The sequence below is a fragment of the Prionailurus viverrinus genome, chromosome B1 (assembly GCF_022837055.1).
Source record: "Prionailurus viverrinus isolate Anna chromosome B1, UM_Priviv_1.0, whole genome shotgun sequence".
NCBI lineage: Eukaryota > Metazoa > Chordata > Mammalia > Carnivora > Felidae > Prionailurus > Prionailurus viverrinus.
In genome coordinates, this window is record NC_062564.1 from 105871546 (window position 1) to 105893084 (window position 21539).

Sequence of the window (21539 nt, forward strand, 5' to 3'; positions counted from 1 at the left end):
TGAACATATCTCATGGGACATATGCAAGAAAATTTTCTGGCAGTACAGAGAGAAACAGAAACAAAAGAGAACAACATTTAATAAAGTCCTTAGAGACTTAAGTTTACTATTCTACTAAGCCTGAATATGATTTGAAATACTCTTCCATACTTTTAAATAATATAACCCAAGTCTCCTAAACTCTCTCTGATCAAAAGGCTAGCAGATTGATGCATAGTGAGTTTATTTTCAGTAAAGAAGAAGGGCAGACTGGGATAAAATAGAGCCATTTTGTCCCCATCTACCATTTACAACAGTTTTTGTTGAGGAAAAAGTCAAGACAGGAGTTGCTCTAGGTTAAATGTCATTATCCATTCTGTAATTTTTGCAGACATTAGAAAACTGTCTGAAAAGAAGTCAGTTACACCTAATTCTAGAGAGCAGACATCTGGTCAAACACAGTTTGACAGAGAGTTCTAGTGCCTCACCACATAGCGTTCTTCTGTGTGGTATTCCTTCCCAGTACGTGTCCCAGGAAGCCCATCCCTAACTTCACCAGCACTCTTTGGATTTTCTAATTTGGGAAAAAGGAGGATTTAATTACTTTGGGAGGCCTCACAAAGCATCAGGCAGTAACATATCTTGACAGTGTGCATTTATCACCAGGGTAAAAAAAAAAAAACAAAAACAGAGAAGCTTGGGGGAGAATCTGACAATGGATGTAAATGACTTAATTAACATCATCTGTTACTTTTGTACTCTATATTATGATCTGTTAGTGATCATGCAGGACTTCACATATAGCTTCTTGCTGTAAGTACTTGAATTTTTTGTTTATTTGTTTGGTTTGACATGGTAAAGAGAATAGTTTGACTTGTACAAGAGCAGCATGGTTAATACGCAGAGAATTGGTTTTAGTTTTACATACTAAATAACTTTTTGAGGAAATGATGGCTTCTATAAATTACCTGCAAGTCAGATGTAGTGTTTCCTGAGTATTTTAATATCAGTTCCTGGTTAATAGTAGTAGTGTCAGTAAAAACAAAACAAAACATTTTATACTGAAGAATCGAGAAGAGGTAACTTTAATTAAAACATCCTTTGCATAGATATGATGAATGTACTTCCTGCAACATGCAGCTTTTCCTATAGTTAAGCTTTCAACATTTCGCTTGCCTCTTTCGTTCTTTCTTCAAATGAAGAATGGAAATCTGGAAGAATTAGTTGTACCCTATGCATACCGGAGGAAGCTCACCATGATGTTTTTGTGGATGAAGCCCCTCCGATATCGAGCTGGTTTCAGATGTGGATATTCCTCAGTGCTGGTGATTCTAATATTCCAAACCTTCTTCCAGGCTTCATAAAGCTGAACGTGTACAGGGTAGACTCCCGAGTGGTGAGGGGCCACCGCATAGCCCATGTCCGTAGGAATGCCATGCTCCTAAGACCAAGCATATGTGAATTAGAACGTGGGAAGATTTATCTTGATCCCGTTTTTACCCCAGGATTTTCAAATGTGGTAAAAATACATTTGTTTAAATCCATCATTATTTAATTGTATTGTAAAACTAAAGTAACAAATATTAAGGCCTCCAGACATCATGAAGCCTAGGTAACCATTCCACCAGTCTTGACGTTAACACATTTGTGCTGAAGAGGGGGTGGAACAGGACTAATGATTTTAGTGAGCAACTTGAAAGAGCCTGCATTAGTGCATCTTGTCATTACCACCTGTTCTCCCTTCTCACAATTTCAATAAGTGATAGGACAAGCACTTGCTACAAACAACACTCAGCACTCCCCACAAAATAAGACCAACCTTTATTAGAGGAATAGAACACATTCTGAGTTTGCTAGATCTGCTAATAGGATTTTATTTTGTCTGTCGCCCAGGTTCTACTAAGTTTTCCACACTTCTGCTGGTCCCTCAGCATGTGGGTCAATAATAGACTATGTTCCCCGCCTTGGAAGAAACACGCACTTTCAATGAGAAAATGTATTAAATCTTCAGAGCAATTTTCCTTGAGCCTGAAATCCTGGTAAAAGTAGAAAGTACTGAAAGAGCCAAATAATCTGGAAGTTTAGTTGATTTGAAGTCAAGATTTTGTATATAAAATGAGTCCAGTTAAAAAAATTGTTTTGAAATCACACATACACGCATATATGCACACACACTACTATCTTCTATTCAGTTGATTCTGACCCGGTCAGAAAGTTCCAAAACTAAAGCTATGTGACATCTGGATATATTGCAGGGGGTTTGGGGAAACCTTGTATAATGTGATTGTTCTTCTTCATTTGAGATGGTCCATTAATCCTGATATATAGAGGAATCTTTTGGCTTAGAGGAAAATTGCACAGGCATAAAAGATGAAACGTTATCTTTTATAGAAAGATCACCCATGGCTTCAGCAGTAGATGTGTATTTTTTCTCCTGAAAGATAGTTTATTTTTCTAGCTATAATTTCAATTGCTTTATAGTTTTCAAAAGTTCCACCTAAATGGGCTTTCCTTGAATTAGTCATGGCTTTTCTTCATGTCCAAGAAAAATTTCACATACAGAGAACCATAGTATCAGGCTGCTAAATGTATTGTAGAAATATGCTACAAATGGATATGGAAAAAGAGGCTAGCTGTGTTTGGTTAGTTTGTATAGCTAGCCTTTTTTTTCCAACTTATATAACAACAGGAGGTGATGACATATATGAAGCCCCTGAACATAGAAAGAAAACAGGTTGTCAATGGTTTGTAGTTCCTTAAGTGTCAGACTCCTTTACACAACATAAAAGGCCCTCAACATTTGGCCCCAATTCTATCTACATGACCTTATCTCCTATCAGCATCCATCCTTCCCACCCCCAATGTCTGATGATTCCCTTCAAGTCTTTGCTGTATACTGTACACACTGCTCTTCTCAATTGGAATACCCCGTTCCTTTATCTTGTAAATTCTGTTCATCATTGAAGGCTGAGTTCAGGCAGGTATAGTTGGAGTTGCTGAAAAGGGAAGCTACCAAATTTGTGCCATGACAAAGAGAATGGATGATATTAGAGTGGAGTGGCCCATGCCTGTGTTTCTGAAAAGTGACAGAGAAAGTTTCATGTTCATCTTATTTGCGTTTTTGTAGAAATTACCATGTTTATGCAATTATTATTTTATCATTTAGAATTTCACTAAAAACTAAATTGAAACATCTCACTGCATTTTTTACCGGTTTCTTAAAAACTCAAACTAAAGCAAATTTTTTTCAACTAAAAATAATTTACCAAGGCATACTTTGTGTTAGAAAAGGTCAGTGAAGTACTCATCTAAACTGGTTTAAAAATAGGGGTGCAGTGATGATGGACTTGGTGAAAGAAAATGAATTTCAATCATAGAAATTTAAAGAAAAAAAATTAACAATTACAGGTTGACAGTTTTCTAAGAAGCAAGGAAAAAAATTCACAATGATAGGAACTGTACTATTAAATTCAAATATCTCCAAATTTGTAAGAAATTATGCTAATAGAAAGCTCAAGATAGTTTTAAGTGCTCATAAGTGTTTGGCTGTGTCTTCAGGAACACCATGTAAGAAAAGGATCATCCTGCACAGCAAGTACACTTCCCTTATTTTGGAATATTCCCCAATACTGGGGGAACAATTGTATACACAATTTTTGTTTTTATTTCCAACTTTTAACACTGAAGAAATGCTGAGGCTTTTTAGTCTCATCTTTTATTTGTGTGCTGGTGCAGACGTCACAGTGGTAGAGAACGCCACTCCTGGAGTCAGACATATCTGGCCATTTCACTCTCCCCTTTTCCACCCATGTGGCCTTTGGCAAATGATTTATAACCTCTAAGCCTCATGTTCTATTCTCTAAAATGCTAGTCATAGAGTACTTATCTCAAAGGGGTTGAGAGTAAATTAAATAATATTATACAGGGAAAGCATTTAGTTCATGATACACATTTATTGTTTGTTGTTTATTGTCATTATTCATCTGACTCCATTTTTTTTTTTTTTTGGTAAGCTATGATTCTACTACTCAACTATAATGTGGATATTATGAAACCACTGGGCCACCTTTTTATCAGTAAAAGAGCTAGGCCCTCTTTTCTATTTTCAATGCAGATTTTGGGATTCGCTCTTGTGAGGATTCTGTGACTTGAATCCTAATAGCTCTTCTTGTGTCTGCTTCCCAGCCTGATCTGTCCAAATTGTCTCAACCAGTGCCATGTGGCTCCAGCCCATAAATCATTGACAGTTCATTAGTAGAAAATCTCCTTTAAAAGAGCTTTAGATTAGGGCAACATAAATTGGCTCCCAAGTTTGCATTCAATACCAGAAAGAACACTTGAAATGGTATTGCACAGAAAAGTTTGGGTTAAGATGTAGGTGGTGTATTTTGGAAGGCAGACTATCAGGTTTTAGAAGGTGTAGCCATAATGCTTAATTCTCGAGTGAATATTCTCTTCTAAACCTTTTAATGTGAAATTAAGCACATATTATTTTATTATATGGGGCCAAAAGTCTAAAATAATAGACATTTTAGCTTAAAAAGTTAATTCTCCTTCTTCATTAATCCTTGATTAAAAGTAGCATCTTAGTTCCAGGAACTCGGTAATCCACACCAAGATTTTCCTGGTGGAGGACATGGACCAAAAAGACTGGGGAATATGGCTCTGTTACTATACAATGTAAGTTAAAAACTTAGAACACAAGTGGGATTAATTAGTCCCACAGCTGAACTATGAATCTCCACCTCCCATCTCTTCCAGATATGCTCTCTCCCCAGGATTCCTCCATGTCAATGAATGACACTATCGGTCATCATCCAACTAGTGGCTAGAAAAAATTAGATGTTGTTGTTGACACCTATTTCCTCATTCTGTCTTAAATCCAGTCCATTATCATAGCCTATCAATACTACCTCCAGTTTGCATCTTAAATCTATCCACTTTTCTCTAATTCTGTCATCACCATTACATAGAATAATCTACCATTTTATTCCATGGGCTTCTAGCACAGGCTCCTAACTCTTCTACCCTTTTCCTTTCTTGCTGAATCTAATCAATTTTCTACATAGCAGCCAAAGTAAGACTTAAAAGTCGCAAATATGATCCTATACCTTCCTATTCAAAATCTACCCTTCACTTATGGTAAAATACAAAACTCTTAGGATAGTTTCTTTTTTTTTTTTTTTTTTTTTTTTCAGTTTTATTTATTTATTTTTTTTTTGTTATTTTCTTTATTTTTTATTTTTTTATGAAATTTATTGACAACTTGGTTTCCATACAACACCCAGTGCTCATCCCAAAAGGTGCCCTCCTCAGTACCCATCACCCACCCTCCCCTCCCTCCCACCCTCCCCTCCCTCCCACCCTCCATCAACCCTCAGTTCTCGGTTTTTAACAGTCTCTTATGCTTTGGCTCTCTCCCACTCTAACCTCTTTTTTTTTTTTTTTTTCCTTCCCCTCCCCCATGGGTTCCTGGTAAGTTTCTCAGGATCCACATAAGAGTGAAACCATATGGTATCTGTCTTTCTCTGTATGGCTTATTTCACTTAGCATCACACTCTCCAGTTCCATCCACGTTGCTACAAAAGGCCATATTTCATTTTTTCTCATTGCCACGTAATATTCCATTGTGTATATAAACCACAGTTTCTTTATCCATTCATCAGTTGATGGACATTTAGGCTCTTTCCATAATTTGGCTATTGTTGAGAGTGCTGCTATGAACATTGGGGTACAAGTGGCCCTATGCATCAGTACTCCTGTATCCCTTGGATAAATTCCTAGCAGTGCTATTGCTGGGTCATAGGGTAGGTCTATTTTTAATTTTCTGAGGAACCTCCACACTGCTTTCCAGAGCGGCTGCACCAATTTGCATTCCCACCAACAGTGCAAGAGGGTTCCCGTTTCTCCACATCCTCTCCAGCATCTATAGTCTCCTGATTTGTTCATTTTGGCCACTCTGACTGGCGTGAGGTGATACCTGAGTGTGGTTTTGATTTGTATTTCCCTGATAAGGAGCGACGCTGAACATCTTTTCATGTGCCTGTTGACCATCTGGATGTCTTCTTTAGAGAAGTGTCTATTCATGTTTTCTGCCCATTTCTTCACTGGGTTATTTGTTTTTCGGGTGTGGAGTTTGGTGAGCTCTTTATAGATTTTGGATACTAGCCCTTTGTCCGATATGTCATTTGCGAATATCTTTTCCCATTCCGTTGGTTGCCTTTTAGTTTTGTTGGTTGTTTCCTTTGCTGTGCAGAAGCTTTTTATCTTCATAAGGTCCCAGTAATTCACTTTTGCTTTTAATTCCCTTGCCTTTGGGGATGTGTCGAGTAAGAGATTGCTACGGCTGAGGTCAGAGAGGTCTTTTCCTGCTTTCTCCTCTAAGGTTTTGATGGTGTCCTGTCTCACATTTAGGTCTTTTATCCATTTTGAGTTTATTTTTGTGAATGGTGTGAGAAAGTGGTCTAGTTTCAACCTTCTGCATGTTGCTGTCCAGTTCTCCCAGCACCATTTGTTAAAGAGGCTGTCTTTTTTCCATTGGATGTTCTTTCCTGCTTTGTCAAAGATGAGTTGGCCATACGTTTGTGGGTCTAGTTCTGGGGTTTCTATTCTATTCCATTGGTCTATGTGTCTGTTTTGGTGCCAATACCATGCTGTCTTGATGATGACAGCTTTGTAGTAGAGGCTAAAGTCTGGGATTGTGATGCCTCCTGCTTTGGTCTTCTTCTTCAAAATTCCTTTGGCTATTCGGGGCCTTTTGTGGTTCCATATGAATTTTAGGATTGCTTGTTCTAGTTTCGAGAAGAATGCTGGTGCAATTTTGATTGGGATTGCATTGAATGTGTAGATAGCTTTGGGTAGTATTGACATTTTGACAATATTTATTTTTCCAATCCATGAGCAGGGAATGTCTTTCCATTTCTTTAAATCTTCTTCAATTTCCTTCATAAGCTTTCTATAATTTTCAGCATACAGATCCTTTACATCTTTGGTTAGATTTATTCCTAGGTATTTTATGCTTCTTGGTGCAATTGTGAATGGGATCAGTTTCTTTATTTGTCTTTCTGTTGCTTCATTGTTAGTGTATAAGAATGCAATTGATTTCTGTACATTGATTTTGTATCCTGCAACTTTGCTGAATTCCTGTATCAGTTCTAGCAGACTTTTGGTGGAGTCTATCGGATTTTCCATGTATAATATCATGTCATCTGCAAAAAGCGAAAGCTTGACTTCATCTTTGCCAATTTTGATGCCTTTGATTTCCTTTTGTTGTCTGATTGCTGATGCTAGAACTTCCAGCACTATGTTAAACAGCAGCGGTGAGAGTGGGCATCCTTGTCGTGTTCCTGATCTCAGGGAAAAAGCTCTCAATTTTTCCCCGTTGAGGATGATGTTAGCTGTGGGCTTTTCATAGATGGCTTTTATGATCTTTAAGTATGTTCCTTCTATCCCGACTTTCTCAAGGGTTTTTATTAAGAAAGGGTGCTGGATTTTGTCAAAGGCCTTTTCTGCATCGATTGACAGGATCATATGGTTCTTCTCTTTTTTTTTGTTAATGTGATGTATCACGTTGATTGATTTGCGAATGTTGAACCAGCCCTGCATCCCAGGAATGAATCCCACTTGATCATGGTGAATAATTCTTTTTATATGCCGTTGAATTCGATTTGCTAGTATCTTATTGAGAATTTTTGCATCCATATTCATCAGGGATATTGGCCTGTAGTTCTCTTTTTTTACTGGGTCTCTGTCTGGTTTAGGAATCAAAGTAATACTGGCTTCATAGAATGAGTCTGGAAGTTTTCCTTCCCTTTCTATTTCTTGGAATAGCTTGAGAAGGATAGGTATTATCTCTGCTTTAAACGTCTGGTAGAACTCCCCTGGGAAGCCATCTGGTCCTGGACTCTTATTTGTTGGGAGATTTTTGATAACCGATTCAATTTCTTCGCTGGTTATGGGTCTGTTCAAGCTTTCTATTTCCTCCTGATTGAGTTTTGGAAGCGTGTGGGTGTTCAGGAATTTGTCCATTTCTTCCAGGTTGTCCAATTTGTTGGCATATAAGTTTTCATAGTATTCCCTGATAATTGTTTGTATCTCTGAGGGATTGGTTGTAATAATTCCATTTTCATTCATGATTTTATCTATTTGGGTCATCTCCCTTTTCTTTTTGAGAAGCCTGGCTAGAGGTTTGTCAATTTTGTTTATTTTTTCAAAAAACCAACTCTTGGTTTCGTTGATCTGCTCTACAGTTTTTTTAGATTCTATATTGTTTATTTCTGCTCTGATCTTTATTATTTCTCTTCTTCTGCTAGGTTTAGGCTGCCTTTGCTGTTCTGCTTCTAGTTCCTTTAGGTGTGCTGTTAGAGTTTGTATTTGGGATTTTTCTTGTTTCTTGAGATAGGACTGGATGGCAATGTATTTTCCTCTCAGGACTGCCTTTGCTGCGTCCCAAAGCGTTTGGATTGTTGTATTTTCGTTTTCGTTTGTTTCCATATATTTTTTAATTTCTTCTCTAATTGCCTGGTTGACCCACTCATTCGTTAGTAGGGTGTTCTTTAACCTCCATGCTTTTGGAGGTTTTCCAGACTTTTTTCTGTGGTTGGTTTCAAGCTTCATAGCATTGTGGTCTGAAAGTAAGCATGGTATAATTTCAATTCTTGTAAACTTATGAAGGGCTGTTTTGTGACCCAGTATATGATCTATCTTGGAGAATGTTCCATGTGCACTCGAGAAGAAAGTATATTCTGTTGCTTTGGGATGCAGAGTTCTAAATATATCTGTCAAGTCCATCTGATCCAATGTGTCATTCAGGGCCCTTGTTTCTTTATTGACCGTGTGTCTAGATGATCTATCCATTTCTGTAAGTGGGGTGTTAAAGTCCCCTGCAATTACCACATTCTTATCAATAAGGTTGCTTATGTTTATGAGTAATTGTTTTATATATTTGGGGGCTCCGGTGTTTGGCGCATAGACATTTATAATTGTTACCTCTTCCTGATGGATAGACCCTGTAACTATTATATAATGTCCTTCTTCATCTCTTGTTACAGCCTTTAATTTAAAGTCTAGTTTGTCTGATATAAGTATGGCTACTCCAGCTTTTTTTTGGCTTCCAGTCGCATGATAAATAGTTCTCCATCCCCTCACTCTCAATCTAAAGGTGTCCTCAGGTCTAAAATGAGTCTCTTGTAGACAGCAAATAGATGGGTCTTGTTTTTTTATCCATTCTGATACCCTATGTCTTTTGGTTGGCGCATTTAATCCATTTACATTCAGTGTTATTATAGAAAGATACGGGTTTAGAGTCATTGTGATGTCTGTATGTTTTATGCTTGTAGTGATGTCTCTGGGACTTTGTCTCACAGGGTCCCCCTTAGGATCTCTTGTAGGGCTGGTTTAGTGGTGACAAATTCCTTCAGTTTTTGTTTTTTCGGGAAGACCTTTATCTCTCCTTCTATTCTAAATGACAGACTTGCTGGATAAAGGATTCTTGGCTGCATATTTTTTCTGTCTAGCACCCTGAAAATCTCGTGCCAATTCTTTCTGGCCTGCCAAGTTTCAAAAGAGAGATCAGTCACGAGTCTTATAGGTCTCCCTTTATATGTGAGGGCACGTTTACCCCTTGCTGCTTTCAGAATTTTCTCTTTATCCTTGTATTTTGCCAGTTTCACTATGATATGTCGTGCAGAAGATCGATTCAAGTTACGTCTGAAGGGAGTTCTCTGTGCCTCTTGGATTTCAATGCCTTTTTCCTTCCCCAGTTCAGGGAAGTTCTCAGCTATGATTTCTTCAAGTACCCCTTCAGCACCTTTCCCTCTCTCTTCCTCCTCTGGGATACCAATTATGCGTATATTATTTCTCTTTAGTGCATCACTTAGTTCTCTAATTTTCCCCTCATACTCCTGGATTTTTTTATCTCTCTTTTTCTCAGTTTCCTCTTTTTCCATAACTTTATCTTCTAGTTCACCTATTCTCTCCTCTGCCTCTTCAAGCCGAGCTGTGGTGGTTTCCATTTTGTTATGCATTTCGTTTAAAGCGTTTTTCAGCTCCTCGTGACTGTTCCTTAGTCCCTTGATCTCTGTGGCAAGAGATTCTCTGCTGTCCTGTATACTGTTTTCAAGCCCAGCGATTAATTTTATGACAATTATTCTAAATTCACTTTCTGTTATGTTATTTAAGTCCTTTTTGATCAGCTCATTAGCTGTTGTTATTTCCTGGAGATTCTTCTGAGGGGAATTCTTCCGCTTGGTCATTTTGGATAGTCCCTGGCGTGGTGAGGACCTGCAGGGCACTTCCCCTGTGCTGTGGTGTATAACTGGAGTTGGTGGGCGGGGCCGCAGTCAGACCTGATGTCTGCCCCCAGCCCACCGCTGGGGCCACAGTCAGACTGGTGTGTGCCTTCTCTTCCCCTCTCCTAGGGGCGGGATTCACTGTGGGGTGGTGTGGCTCGTCTGGGCTACTTGCACCCTGCCAGGCTTGTGATGCTGGGGATCTGGCGTATTAGCTGGGGTGGGTAGGCAAGGTGCACGGGGGCAGGAGGGGCAGGCTTAGATCGCTTCTCCTTAGGTGATCCACTTCAGGAGGGGCCCTGTGGCAGCGGGAGGGAGTCAGATCCGCTGCCGGAGGTTTGGCGGTTTGGCTCCGCAGAAGCGCAGAGTTGGGTGTTTGCGCGGAGCGAGCAAGTTCCCTGGAAGGAACTGGTTCTCTTTGGGATTTTGGCTGTGGGATGGGCGGGGGAGATGGCGCTGGCGAGCGCCTTTGTTCCCCACCAAACTGAGCTCTGTTGTCAGGGGGCTCAGCAGCTCTCCCTCCCTTTGTCCTCCAGCCTTCCCGCTTTCTGAGCAGAGCTGTTAACTTATGACCTCCCAGACGCTAAGTCGCGCTTGTTGTGGGAACACAGTCCGTCAGGCCCCTCCGCTTTTGCCAGCCAGACTCGGGGGCTCTGCTTGGCCGGCGAGCCGCCCCTCCGCCCCGGCTCCCTCCCGCCAGTCCTTGGAGCGCGCACCGCCTCGCCGCCCTTCCTACCCTCTTCCGCAGGCCTCTCGTCTGCGTTTGGCTCCGGCGACTCCGTTCTGCTAATCCTCTGTTGTTTTCTGGGTTATTTAGGCAGGTGTAGATGGAATCCAAGTGATCAGCAGGACGTGCGGTGAGCCCAGCGTCCTCCTAAGCCGCCATCTTGCCCTTCCTCTTAGGATAGTTTCAAGCCTTGCACGATATGACACTTCTCTCCTTAGTCTCATTTTGCACCACCCTCCTCCCTTCACTGTATTTCCATCACATTAATCTTTTCATGAAATCCGTGAAGCATTTTCCTACCTTAGCATCCTCCTATATATGGTTTTCTTAGCCTGGAATGTCCCTACTCCAACTCTTCACTGGGATAAATGTGCCACCTCTTTTTGGTGATTCATCCTGTCATATCTGTAAAGAAGCCTTCACTGACAAGTCCTTATCTAAATTAAGTGTGCATTAAGACTTCTCTTTGTAGCCTTCGTTTCTTTTTCATAGTACACTGGACAGTTTGCAAGTGAATATTGTTCTGTATAATTATTTCTTAATGTCTCTCTTCTTCACAAAACAATAAGCTCCATAAGTTCTGGGTTCTGTTTTGTCTACTGCTACATGGCCAGTATCTTGCCAATAGCAAGCACTCAATAAATATTACTGAGCAAGTTTGTGAACTGATTCTGACCACCTCCCTTCATTTTAACTTTCATTTTCTCAATGATCTCAGTTAAACTCTCAGCTTGCCTGCAGAATGGACATATGGTACCTCACAGGGAAATTTAACACTTACATGAGTAATACATGAAAACATTTTTTGAGACTGTAGCTAAAAATTTTTATTCAAGTGCAAAATAGACACATTTATTTGTTATTATGAACTTATATATTTAAATTATACTGTATAGAATAAAAATTTTAAGATTTTCATAAATTATACATTTAAATACTTCCAAATAGACAATGTGAAGATAATACAATTTTGTCAAGCAAGAATGATCCTATGTTCCTTAGAAAAATTCCCCAAAAAACTAAAAGAAGAGAAAAAAATTTGGTATTCAGATATTTGAGCTGCTCAATTAACTTCACTACTGAAGAATCATTGTTTATTATAATCTTTGATAATGTTTACTTAAATTCTTGTTAGTACAGGAATGGTACTTTACCTTTTACAAATTTGAGTATGGCTGACACACAATGTTACATTAGTTTCAGGTGTTCAACTTACTGATCTGACAAGTTTATACATTATGCTGTGTTCACCACAAGAACAGCCACCATCTGTCCCATTATATCACTATTACAGTATCATTGACTGTATTCCTTATGCTGTACCTTTTATGCCCGAGACTTACTCATTCCATAATTAGAGGCCTGTATCTCCTTCTCCCCTTCACCCATTTTGCCCAACCCCCTACCTCCCTCCTTTCTGGCAACCATTAGTTTGTTCTCTGTATTTATAGTTCTGATTTGGTTTTTTGTTTGTTCTTTTTTTTTTTTTTTTAAGATTTTACTTATATGGTATTTGTTTTTCTCAGTCTGACTTATTTCACATAGCATAATGGAATGGTACTTTACTTACTTTTAATATTTTTCCCTTTCAATCTAGAACCTTTTAAATTTCCATTTAGGACTAGACTTGTTGCCTGTTTCCACATGTCTCAGATTAGCAAGTTTGAAAACTAATGTAATTAGAAAACCCACAATGATAGGCAACCAAACAGACATTCTGTATTCTATAGTAGAAAAAATCTAAAAGTTCATTACAACATAATTTGGAAAAACTTCTAAGTGCTTTTCTACAGTTCATTTTGGTTAGCATGTCCCATTTCCTCAGTTACATAGAAGTTCATTCTTTGGTTAACTATCTCATAGTACTGAGAATTTACGTTTACAATTTACAAGGATTTATGATACAGTTTCTATATGTTTACATTTGGTAGTATATTTTGCAGTTGTTTCTAGGAAAAATATTGTTTTGCCTTGATTTTTAAAGTGCCTTCTTTAAAAGCTATTGCTTTTCACATAGAAAAGAATATATTTTTCCATGTGATAGGAGCATGTTTGGAAAATGAAATTAGAACCTTTTAACATAAAAGACATATGAGTGCATGCACACGTGTATGTGTACACACACACACACTATATATATATATATATATATATATATACACACACATACACTATATATATACATATATATACACACACATACACTATATATATATATATATACACTCCATATATATATATATATATACATACACTATATATATACATATATATACACACATATACACTATATATATACATATATATACACACCCATACACTATATATATATATATGTGTATATATATATATATATATAGTGTATGGGTGTGTATATATATGTATATATACACTCCATATATATACATATAGTGTATGTGTGTGTATATATATGTATGTATATATGTATATGTATGTATATATGTATATATATATACACACATACATATATGTATATATGCGTATATATCCCTATATACGTATAAATATATATATACATGTATATACACATATATATGTGTGTATATATATATATATATATATATCTTAAATCTATGAAGAAAAAAATATATATATATGAAGAAAATGATTCCCTTGAATTAAGGAGCATTTTAAAGGTTCTAAAGACAATTTGTTTTCCTAAAGTGAAACTAACAGGCCACACACAAAGTTTAGCTTATGGGAGCCCAGGGGGCCTCTCTCCCATCTGGAGAAGGAGGAGTTCTGTAGCAGTTACAATTGATGGAAATTACCATTTCAAAGAAGTGAATTCCTTCTTCACCTAGAAGGAAACCAAGCAAGTCAGGATTTATCTTTAGGTTAGGGAATTAAAGTTTGAAATTGAATGATAACATTGTCAATATTAAAATATGTTCCTGTGATAAATGATAGTATCTCTGGTATGGTTTGAAATAAAAGATTCTGAAAGAAATAATTACCTTAGTATAGGAATCTGATATTTTAATTTTTTTCAATTGTGCAAGTAGTCACTAAAGCTCAGATTTAAAATTCTGTTTCTTTGACATAATCTATTTGATTTTAGAAGTGATCTTATATTCAGATGCTAAATATAAATGTACTGTTTTTAATCCATGATCTAATCTTAAACTAACATGTGTAATTTTACACCTATAAATTTAAGGAATAACCTCCTAAAAAGTGATTGGCATATTTACATAAATTTGGTTAATTTTTATAGATTTGGCCAATAAATTTATTTCTAGGTTTTTTTTACGTGGTAATATTAAATTCATCATATAAATTTCTGCTTGCTGGTTGGTATGTGAAAACTCTGCTGTGGTCATCATGTTGTTTTTAATACATTTGGTTTAAGAGTTTAAATTTATCCTCTGTTGTCAGCTGTTGTATAATAAAGAATTTGGCTGGTCTTCATCATCCCTGGTTCCTGGGAGATAAGCCTGAAATCCTTAAAATTTTCCTGAGTGATAGGAATGTCTTTGTTATTGATGGTGGGCCCCTGAGACCCTATCTGAGCTTAGGCTGACAAGATGATTCAGAATGGAGTTTGGCCACACCAGAAAGGCTACCCGTGTAATTAGAGGGGAGGGGCTTTGATCCGGGTAATATTGGCCTGACCTCCAGATAGGGGAGAAGAACTGAAGATTGAGTTCAATCACATGGCCACTGATTTAAACAATCATGCCTATGAAATGAAACCCCAATAAAAACTCTGGACACCAAAGCCTACATGAGCTTCCCTGGGTCCAGAAACCCCAGGAAGGTGATATTCTTTGTCTCATAGTTTGGATCTGAAAGAAGCATGCCTACAGAAACACAAGTCTTTGGATTAAAGTGTTAAAGGTGTTAATAATGAAACCTTGTGAAATGGAGTGACATTATAGTAACTCAATAAATTGGAAGTATGACCTTATTATTGTGAAGTTACTCAGCTCTGGAAAGGAATATATAGTGTTTCATCAACTACATCGTGGAAAAATAATCTTAGTCTTCTCATATTTAAAGATACTGAAATCCATGACAATGAAATGGTTGATGTCTACCAGACAATCTCAGGGATAGGGAGAGTATGGTATCCTGGAGGAAGTACAGATATAGAAGTCCTTGGCTCAACTTTAGTGCTGCCCTTCATTAGTTTTAGGAACTTGGGCAGGTCTCACCAAGCCTCACTTCCCTTGCTTGCTGAGTAGGGGTAATAAAATTAATTACAAAGAGTTGTATACAATGACAGATATAACATAAACAATATTATTGGTCACTTACTGTTTAATTTCCTTTGATTTTGTTAATATTCTCTTTTTTTTTTCCTTGGGATGGAGAGAGGGAGAGAGAGAGAGTGAGAGGCAGGGGGAGGAGCAGAGGGAGAGAGACAGAATCTTAAGCAGGTTTCACACTCAGCAGAGTCTGATGTATGACCTGAGCCAAAATCAAGAGTGAGATGCTCAACTGACCGAGCCACATATTCTCTTTCTGTTTTAAGCAACAAAAAGATAAGGAAAGAGAGGTAAACTAAGAATCCTTCCACATCACTTCTCTTTAAAAAACCTCTTCAGAATTCTTATTTAAGAGGAGACATTCCTAAAGAAGATACACTATCACTATCAGTCTTATGTAAAAAAATGTTTTACAAAAAAGTATATATTTTTTTTCTGGAAAAGTAATTGATATTATGGATAAAATGGGAGGTAAAAATACTCTTGGCAAACCATAAATTTGATAAGGTTATAATAACAATATGAGCAAAAACCATCCTTGACATCACATACTCCCCTTCAGGCATTACTCCAAGTTAACAACTTAGTTGAAAAACTGAAATGAAATTTAGTATGCCAAATGCATTAAGAAATTCCAGTGACAAAACTTAAGGTAATAATTCAGCACCAATACTGAAATTTAAACTTCATTTTCACTGGTAGCCTCTAAGAAGGAATGATTTGGGGGGACAGATTTTTTTCTAGTCTTCCCTAATAATGGTGTAATCTATTTCAGGTAAGTTTCTATTTAACAGAGCATGCTGCTTTCCTCTCTTTTAGTTCCCTTCAGAATTTGTGAAGTGTCGTCATATCACTGTTGAGTGTTTCATAAGTCAACATGCCACTAAGGGGTGTACTTTTGTGAGAATACTCAAAGGAATGATGTAAACACTAGTACCTTACACAGGCCAGGCGGAGTTTTTTGAACTGCTGCAATTTCTTCAAGTAAACACATGGAGGGGTTTGTAGAAATATAAAAAAATGAATTTATGAAGATTTTTTTAATGCTGTAGCAAAATAAACAAAAATAAAATGATCTACAGACACAATAGAGGAATCAGAGGGTTTAGTTTAATCCAGCTTTCTCAGAGTTTGAAGTGATGAGTTTTATGTGGACCTTTGGGTCCTTGAGAGGTAATAAAGCTATAAACAATTCAGGGACAGGCTCAAATTCCCAAGGTACTTGCAAACACATTTAATCTTTCTGAACATACACAGGGTTGATTAGAGTAGGAATCTTTAATTATGCCTAGTACCAGTTTTAATTGAAGTTTATTATTCCAGAAAGAATAAAAAAGTTGATACTGCTCTTTGTTATAACTACTGCATACCCTCTGATATTTATAATAGCCACCAGGACAGTTCACACTCGTGGTGCTGGTTGCCCAAACACAAGAAATTACATAAATTATATAAACATCTATTTAAATGAAAAACATTGTAAAAAATCAGATTTTAACATTCTGAATTTGTTTAAAATAGCTCTTTAGGAAAGTAATAACATTCTGATTGTAATGTTTTGGTAACAGCAGTCAATAACAGTATCAACTACATGGCAATTTTCAGTTATACCAACCATGCTGGTTACATGGGCTTTGGAGCTTGGAAGACCTGGGGTCAAACCCCTTCTCAGCTTTCACTGGCTATATGATTTAAGGAAAATTATATAAGCACTCTGAGCCTCACTTTCTTCATTTTCAATATGGGGATGATCAGCCTCACAAGTGGTTGTGAGGATATTAACTGAGGACATGTGAAAAGCACTAAGCATAATGTCTGGTAAATACATGGAACTCAAATTTCTCTTCCTGCATTTTGTCTAGAGAGTCCAGAAGCTTTCTAATTGAAATGCAAAGTTCTGTTTCATGTAGGGAAATAGCATAATAGAATTTCAAGTTTCACAGCGTTCCCTGATTTGAGCATGAATTGAACAGAACGGGGCATTAAGGAGGTGAGTTTGGATGCTGCTGCACGGATCTAGGTGTAGGGTGAAAGATGTGGAAGTGGAGTGGGGGTCGAAAGCACTGAAATGGAGCAGGATATGGTGCAAAGAAAGAACTCATGGAAATAGCTGAATGATTGTGGACATGGAGGGGGAGATGTGAAAAGGCCAAAGCGGATGAAGGGTTAGCATGTGTGTGGACCTTACTGTCATGTCTTCTTTTGCCATCACTTCCATCTCTGCCATGTTTATGATAACCTCTCAGAAAACAAATGCTTCTTCCATTTTAACTAAATGCAAGGCACTCAAAAAGGAAGGAGCAGTCAAAATTTAGTAGCAGCATGCATGGATCTGGAAATAAACCTTTCCCCAGCTCCATCCCTGCATCTGACTCCAGCTCACCACAAAGAGTTTCTTGGAGATTTCATAAAGGCTTTTAGTTCATTTTGTGCCCAAATAAATTTGGGCAGTGCGGGACTATTTTCATGTAGGACATGTACTAAATTTATCTTTCTTTTTACAAAACCAGTTTAAATTGCCGTACATGTGCTGGAGATGCAGTGTAGAATTTTTTTTGTCTCTAGAGAAATAAAGGAAAGGAATTGAAGAATAGTTTTCTATACTCTCCAGCTTCTCAGGGAGCATGAAATCTTCCTATAGAATGGAAAAAATTAATCTGGAAAGGAATTTACAACGAAAAGGATTCTAAGTTCCTGATGTAATCAAAACCACTTTCAAAAGTGTAATGATGTATCTAAATAAGAAAAAAAAAGGTGTGCATCTGTAGAATGGGTAGGAGGGGGTATACAGAGCTTCTAAGGAAAAGCAGCAGTTCATACCTACATACTTTAAATAAGTATACACAGATAGAAAATTGGGAGGCTCAAACCTTGATGTTATTTTTGACTTGTTATCTCTTCTGGCTTCCTCATCATCCATCCAATAAGAAGACCTATTGATTCTATTTCAGAAATAGTTTATACATTTCTCTCCTTTATAATTTCACTTCTGCTGTTAGTTTTAAAGCTGTTCTTTATGTCCTCTTCTTTAATTATTTCCACAGTAATCCAATTTGTCTACTTACCTCCAGTCTTTCTGCTTCTCTCCATCCTCAACATTCCCACTCTAATATACTCTGATTTTTGTTTGTTTGAGAGAGAGAGAGAGAGAGAGAGAACAAGCTGGGGAGAGGGGCAGAGGAGGAGAGAGAGAGAATATTAATCAGGGTCTATGCTCAGCGCAGAACCTGATGCAGGGCTTGATCCCATGACCCTGGGATCACGACCTAAGCCGAAATGAAGAGTCGGACGCTCAACTGACTGAGCCACCCAGGCACCCCTAATATTCTCAGATTCTACAGTCTATGTGGAAGTGACTGAACTCTGGGAAGGAGATGACAATGTCATCTTGGAGTTCAAAATGCTTAAAATATGTAATTCTGAAAATAATTAGATGTGAAATTTCAGTTTAGGATAGCAGATTTTAAAACATTCTGATAGAAAAAGGTGAAACGATACACTAAAGGAATATACACTAGGAATACATTAAAGGAGTATAGCTGAAGAAGGATCGGGGATTCAAAAAATGTAATGCGTCCTAGAGAATTATAATTATTCAAAACAAGGAAGAAAACATCTATTTACCATCGTGATTAAGAGTCAGAAATCTCTGAATTCGAGTGCCAGAACTGTGGCTTTGCTTTGTGGATGGGAGTAATTACTCAATAAACCCCTTCAAATATCATCTTTTTGTGTTCTATAAAATAGAGATGAGGTCAGAAGGGTTGAGACAGGAATTAAATATGTTTAATACAAGAAAAAATAAGATTATTAATTAAGAGTTCTAGACACATAATGAAGGGTCAGTAATACTAGCTATTATTTAAAGAAACTACTTATAGGGCCCTCACATTCACCAAGGCTTAAAACAGGTACATGAGATGAAAGCAAGTGCAAATAACCAAAGACAAAAACAACTAACAAAACAAAATAAATAAAAATGGTAAAAAAAAATGAAAGAGGCTAAAGTTCAAAATAAGTTTATTTTCCATAAATTGCTAATTAAAAACAACTCTAATCAGCAAAAGATACACAAAGAATTTAATTCCATGTTCACAGTTGGAAAGGAGGAGGCTGAAAAATTTTGATGATTGGGGAAGAAAAGCAGAAATGCCCAATATCTCTTCTGATTCTACTTTCCCTATCAAAGAGAACCGCTCTTCAAAATACGTATGATGGTATAAACATAAAATTAGAATAAAAGACGCGAGGAACTAAATTGTTAACTATAATGAACTAAAGTACTTCAATATTTTCCAGGCTCAGAAGAGCATGTCTTAAGGGAATTAGAAATAATAAAACTTGTAGACTTTTAATTCCTTTAAGACGTGCTCTTCTGAGCCTGTTCAACTTGATCAACAACTTGATGAAGATGCAAAAGTCATACTGATAAAGTATACTTGTAAAATATATGGATGACACAAAACTAGGACAGAAGTAATGCATGTTAAATAACAGAATCAATCTTTACAAGTATGGTGATATACTGAAACACTGAACACATGACAAATATGAAATGTTAAAGGGGGAGTTTTAATCGCAAAGCTAGCATTCAGTTTACAAAAGCTATTGGACAAAAACAAATACCTGAAGGCTTAATAAATAGCTCATGGGAAGAAGGTCTGGCAGACACAGGTGGGATATGATGGTTTAAAAAAAATGTGCTCTTGGCTACATAAATAGAAGTAAAATACATAAAGGAAAAATATTGTCCTGTTTTCTGTTCTGATAATGGTCACACGGGGCAACATATATATGGAAGGAGAATGGCAAGTTAGATGTACAATTATGGCAACTGGAATGATGAGGGGATTTGAAAACCTATGGAATGCTTCAAGATACATAACTTAGAGGTATATGTAACTGTATTAATCATGCCTTTTTATTTTCTGTATTTCTGATGCTCTGACATCTGAGACCTTGCTGACCCGGGAAAGACTGCCTCTCCCAGGGCTATCCAGTTCCTAGAGACAGTTAAACACCTATCCAAGAGCATGCTCTTCAAATGTAAACCAACCTGTTCAGGGTCCCTACTCTCAACCACTTCCATTTTTTTGGCTTTTGTTTTGTTTTTTTGTTTTCTTTGAGAGGAAAGGGTGCAAGTGAGCGAGGGGCAGAGAGAGGAAGAAAGAGAGAGAGAATCCCAGGAGGGGCAGAGAGAGAGAGAGAGAGAGAGAGAGAGAGAGAGAGAAGAGGGGCTCACCCAAAGCAGGGCTCTAACTCACCTAATACGGGGCTCTAGCTAATGAACCGTGAGATTTTGACCTGAGCTGAAGTCAGATGCTTAACCAACTGAGCCACCCAGGCGCCCCACAATCACTTCCTTCTTAAGCTGAGGAGCTATCTCCCTTCCCTAATCATCTCAGGATCAGGTATAACACCATTAGAAACCTGTTTACCATGCCTTGTCTGGCCTTTCCTGTAGGAACTACAGTATTCCCCGTACTCTCTCTCCTGACTCTAGTGCTACACCATGGGGCCTGGATGGTGTGGTGTGCTCTCTCCTCTTTGGAAACTTTGAGTAACAAACCAGCTTTTCAATTGCGGTCGTCTCCTGATCTGATGAGCTCACCATACCCAAATAACAATAAAACCTACATTTTTAAACAGTAATGATAAAATCTTAAGATCTGGAAGAAATATTTATTTATTATGTTTTCATCTACCAAACATTGAGCACCTATGAGGTGTCAATCACCATTCTAGGTAAAGAACCTAGATTAGAAGAAAAACGCTACCTGAATATATAGGATTGTATTCCCTCTCCTATGGCTTACTTTCTGAATGTACTTATTTAAGTTCCTTCTAAATCATATAATTGATTGATTATACTCAGGAGTAATATTCAAAATATTTACCAGCCGGCATGCTATACCACTAATCATTCAGAAAACTGTTGTCAGCAGTCGAGCTGGAGATAGATGCTGGAGACTCTGAGCCAGGCCCCTTTAGCTGTTGAGCAGTTGGGAGATTTGGGACATCCTGGGGGAGGATGTGAGGTGGTAGTGGGGGTAAGGGTGTTAGCACTGACACATTTCGATATTGGAATCACTGAGATGGCCATCCTCGAACTTTTAAGTTGAATATTTGTCCTGATAATACATCCTTTGGTCTCCTCTTCCATCTCTTGGCCTTACCAAGTTCCTTCAGCCATTATTTTTTATGAAGTAAATTATAGACTTCACCATATTGGTCATCATGCTCTGAATAATGGCTAGTGTCTTTTTAAAACTGTGCTACTTGGGTAACTGAAGAAGTGGTTACCAGCTCCAA

At 37.6% G+C, this 21539-nt stretch overlaps 1 protein-coding gene across 3 annotated transcripts in view; it reads right to left on the reverse strand.

Annotated features, from left to right (window-relative positions):
* LOC125163600 (bifunctional heparan sulfate N-deacetylase/N-sulfotransferase 3) overlaps window positions 1–21539 on the reverse strand; it is a 192256-nt gene that overhangs the window by 94245 nt on the left and 76472 nt on the right. For all 3 annotated transcript variants that reach the window (XM_047855588.1, XM_047855589.1, XM_047855590.1), the window contains exon 5: window positions 1235–1420. In XM_047855588.1, coding sequence (XP_047711544.1) covers window positions 1235–1420 — 186 coding nt within the window. The remainder of the gene's footprint in view (window positions 1–1234; window positions 1421–21539) is intronic.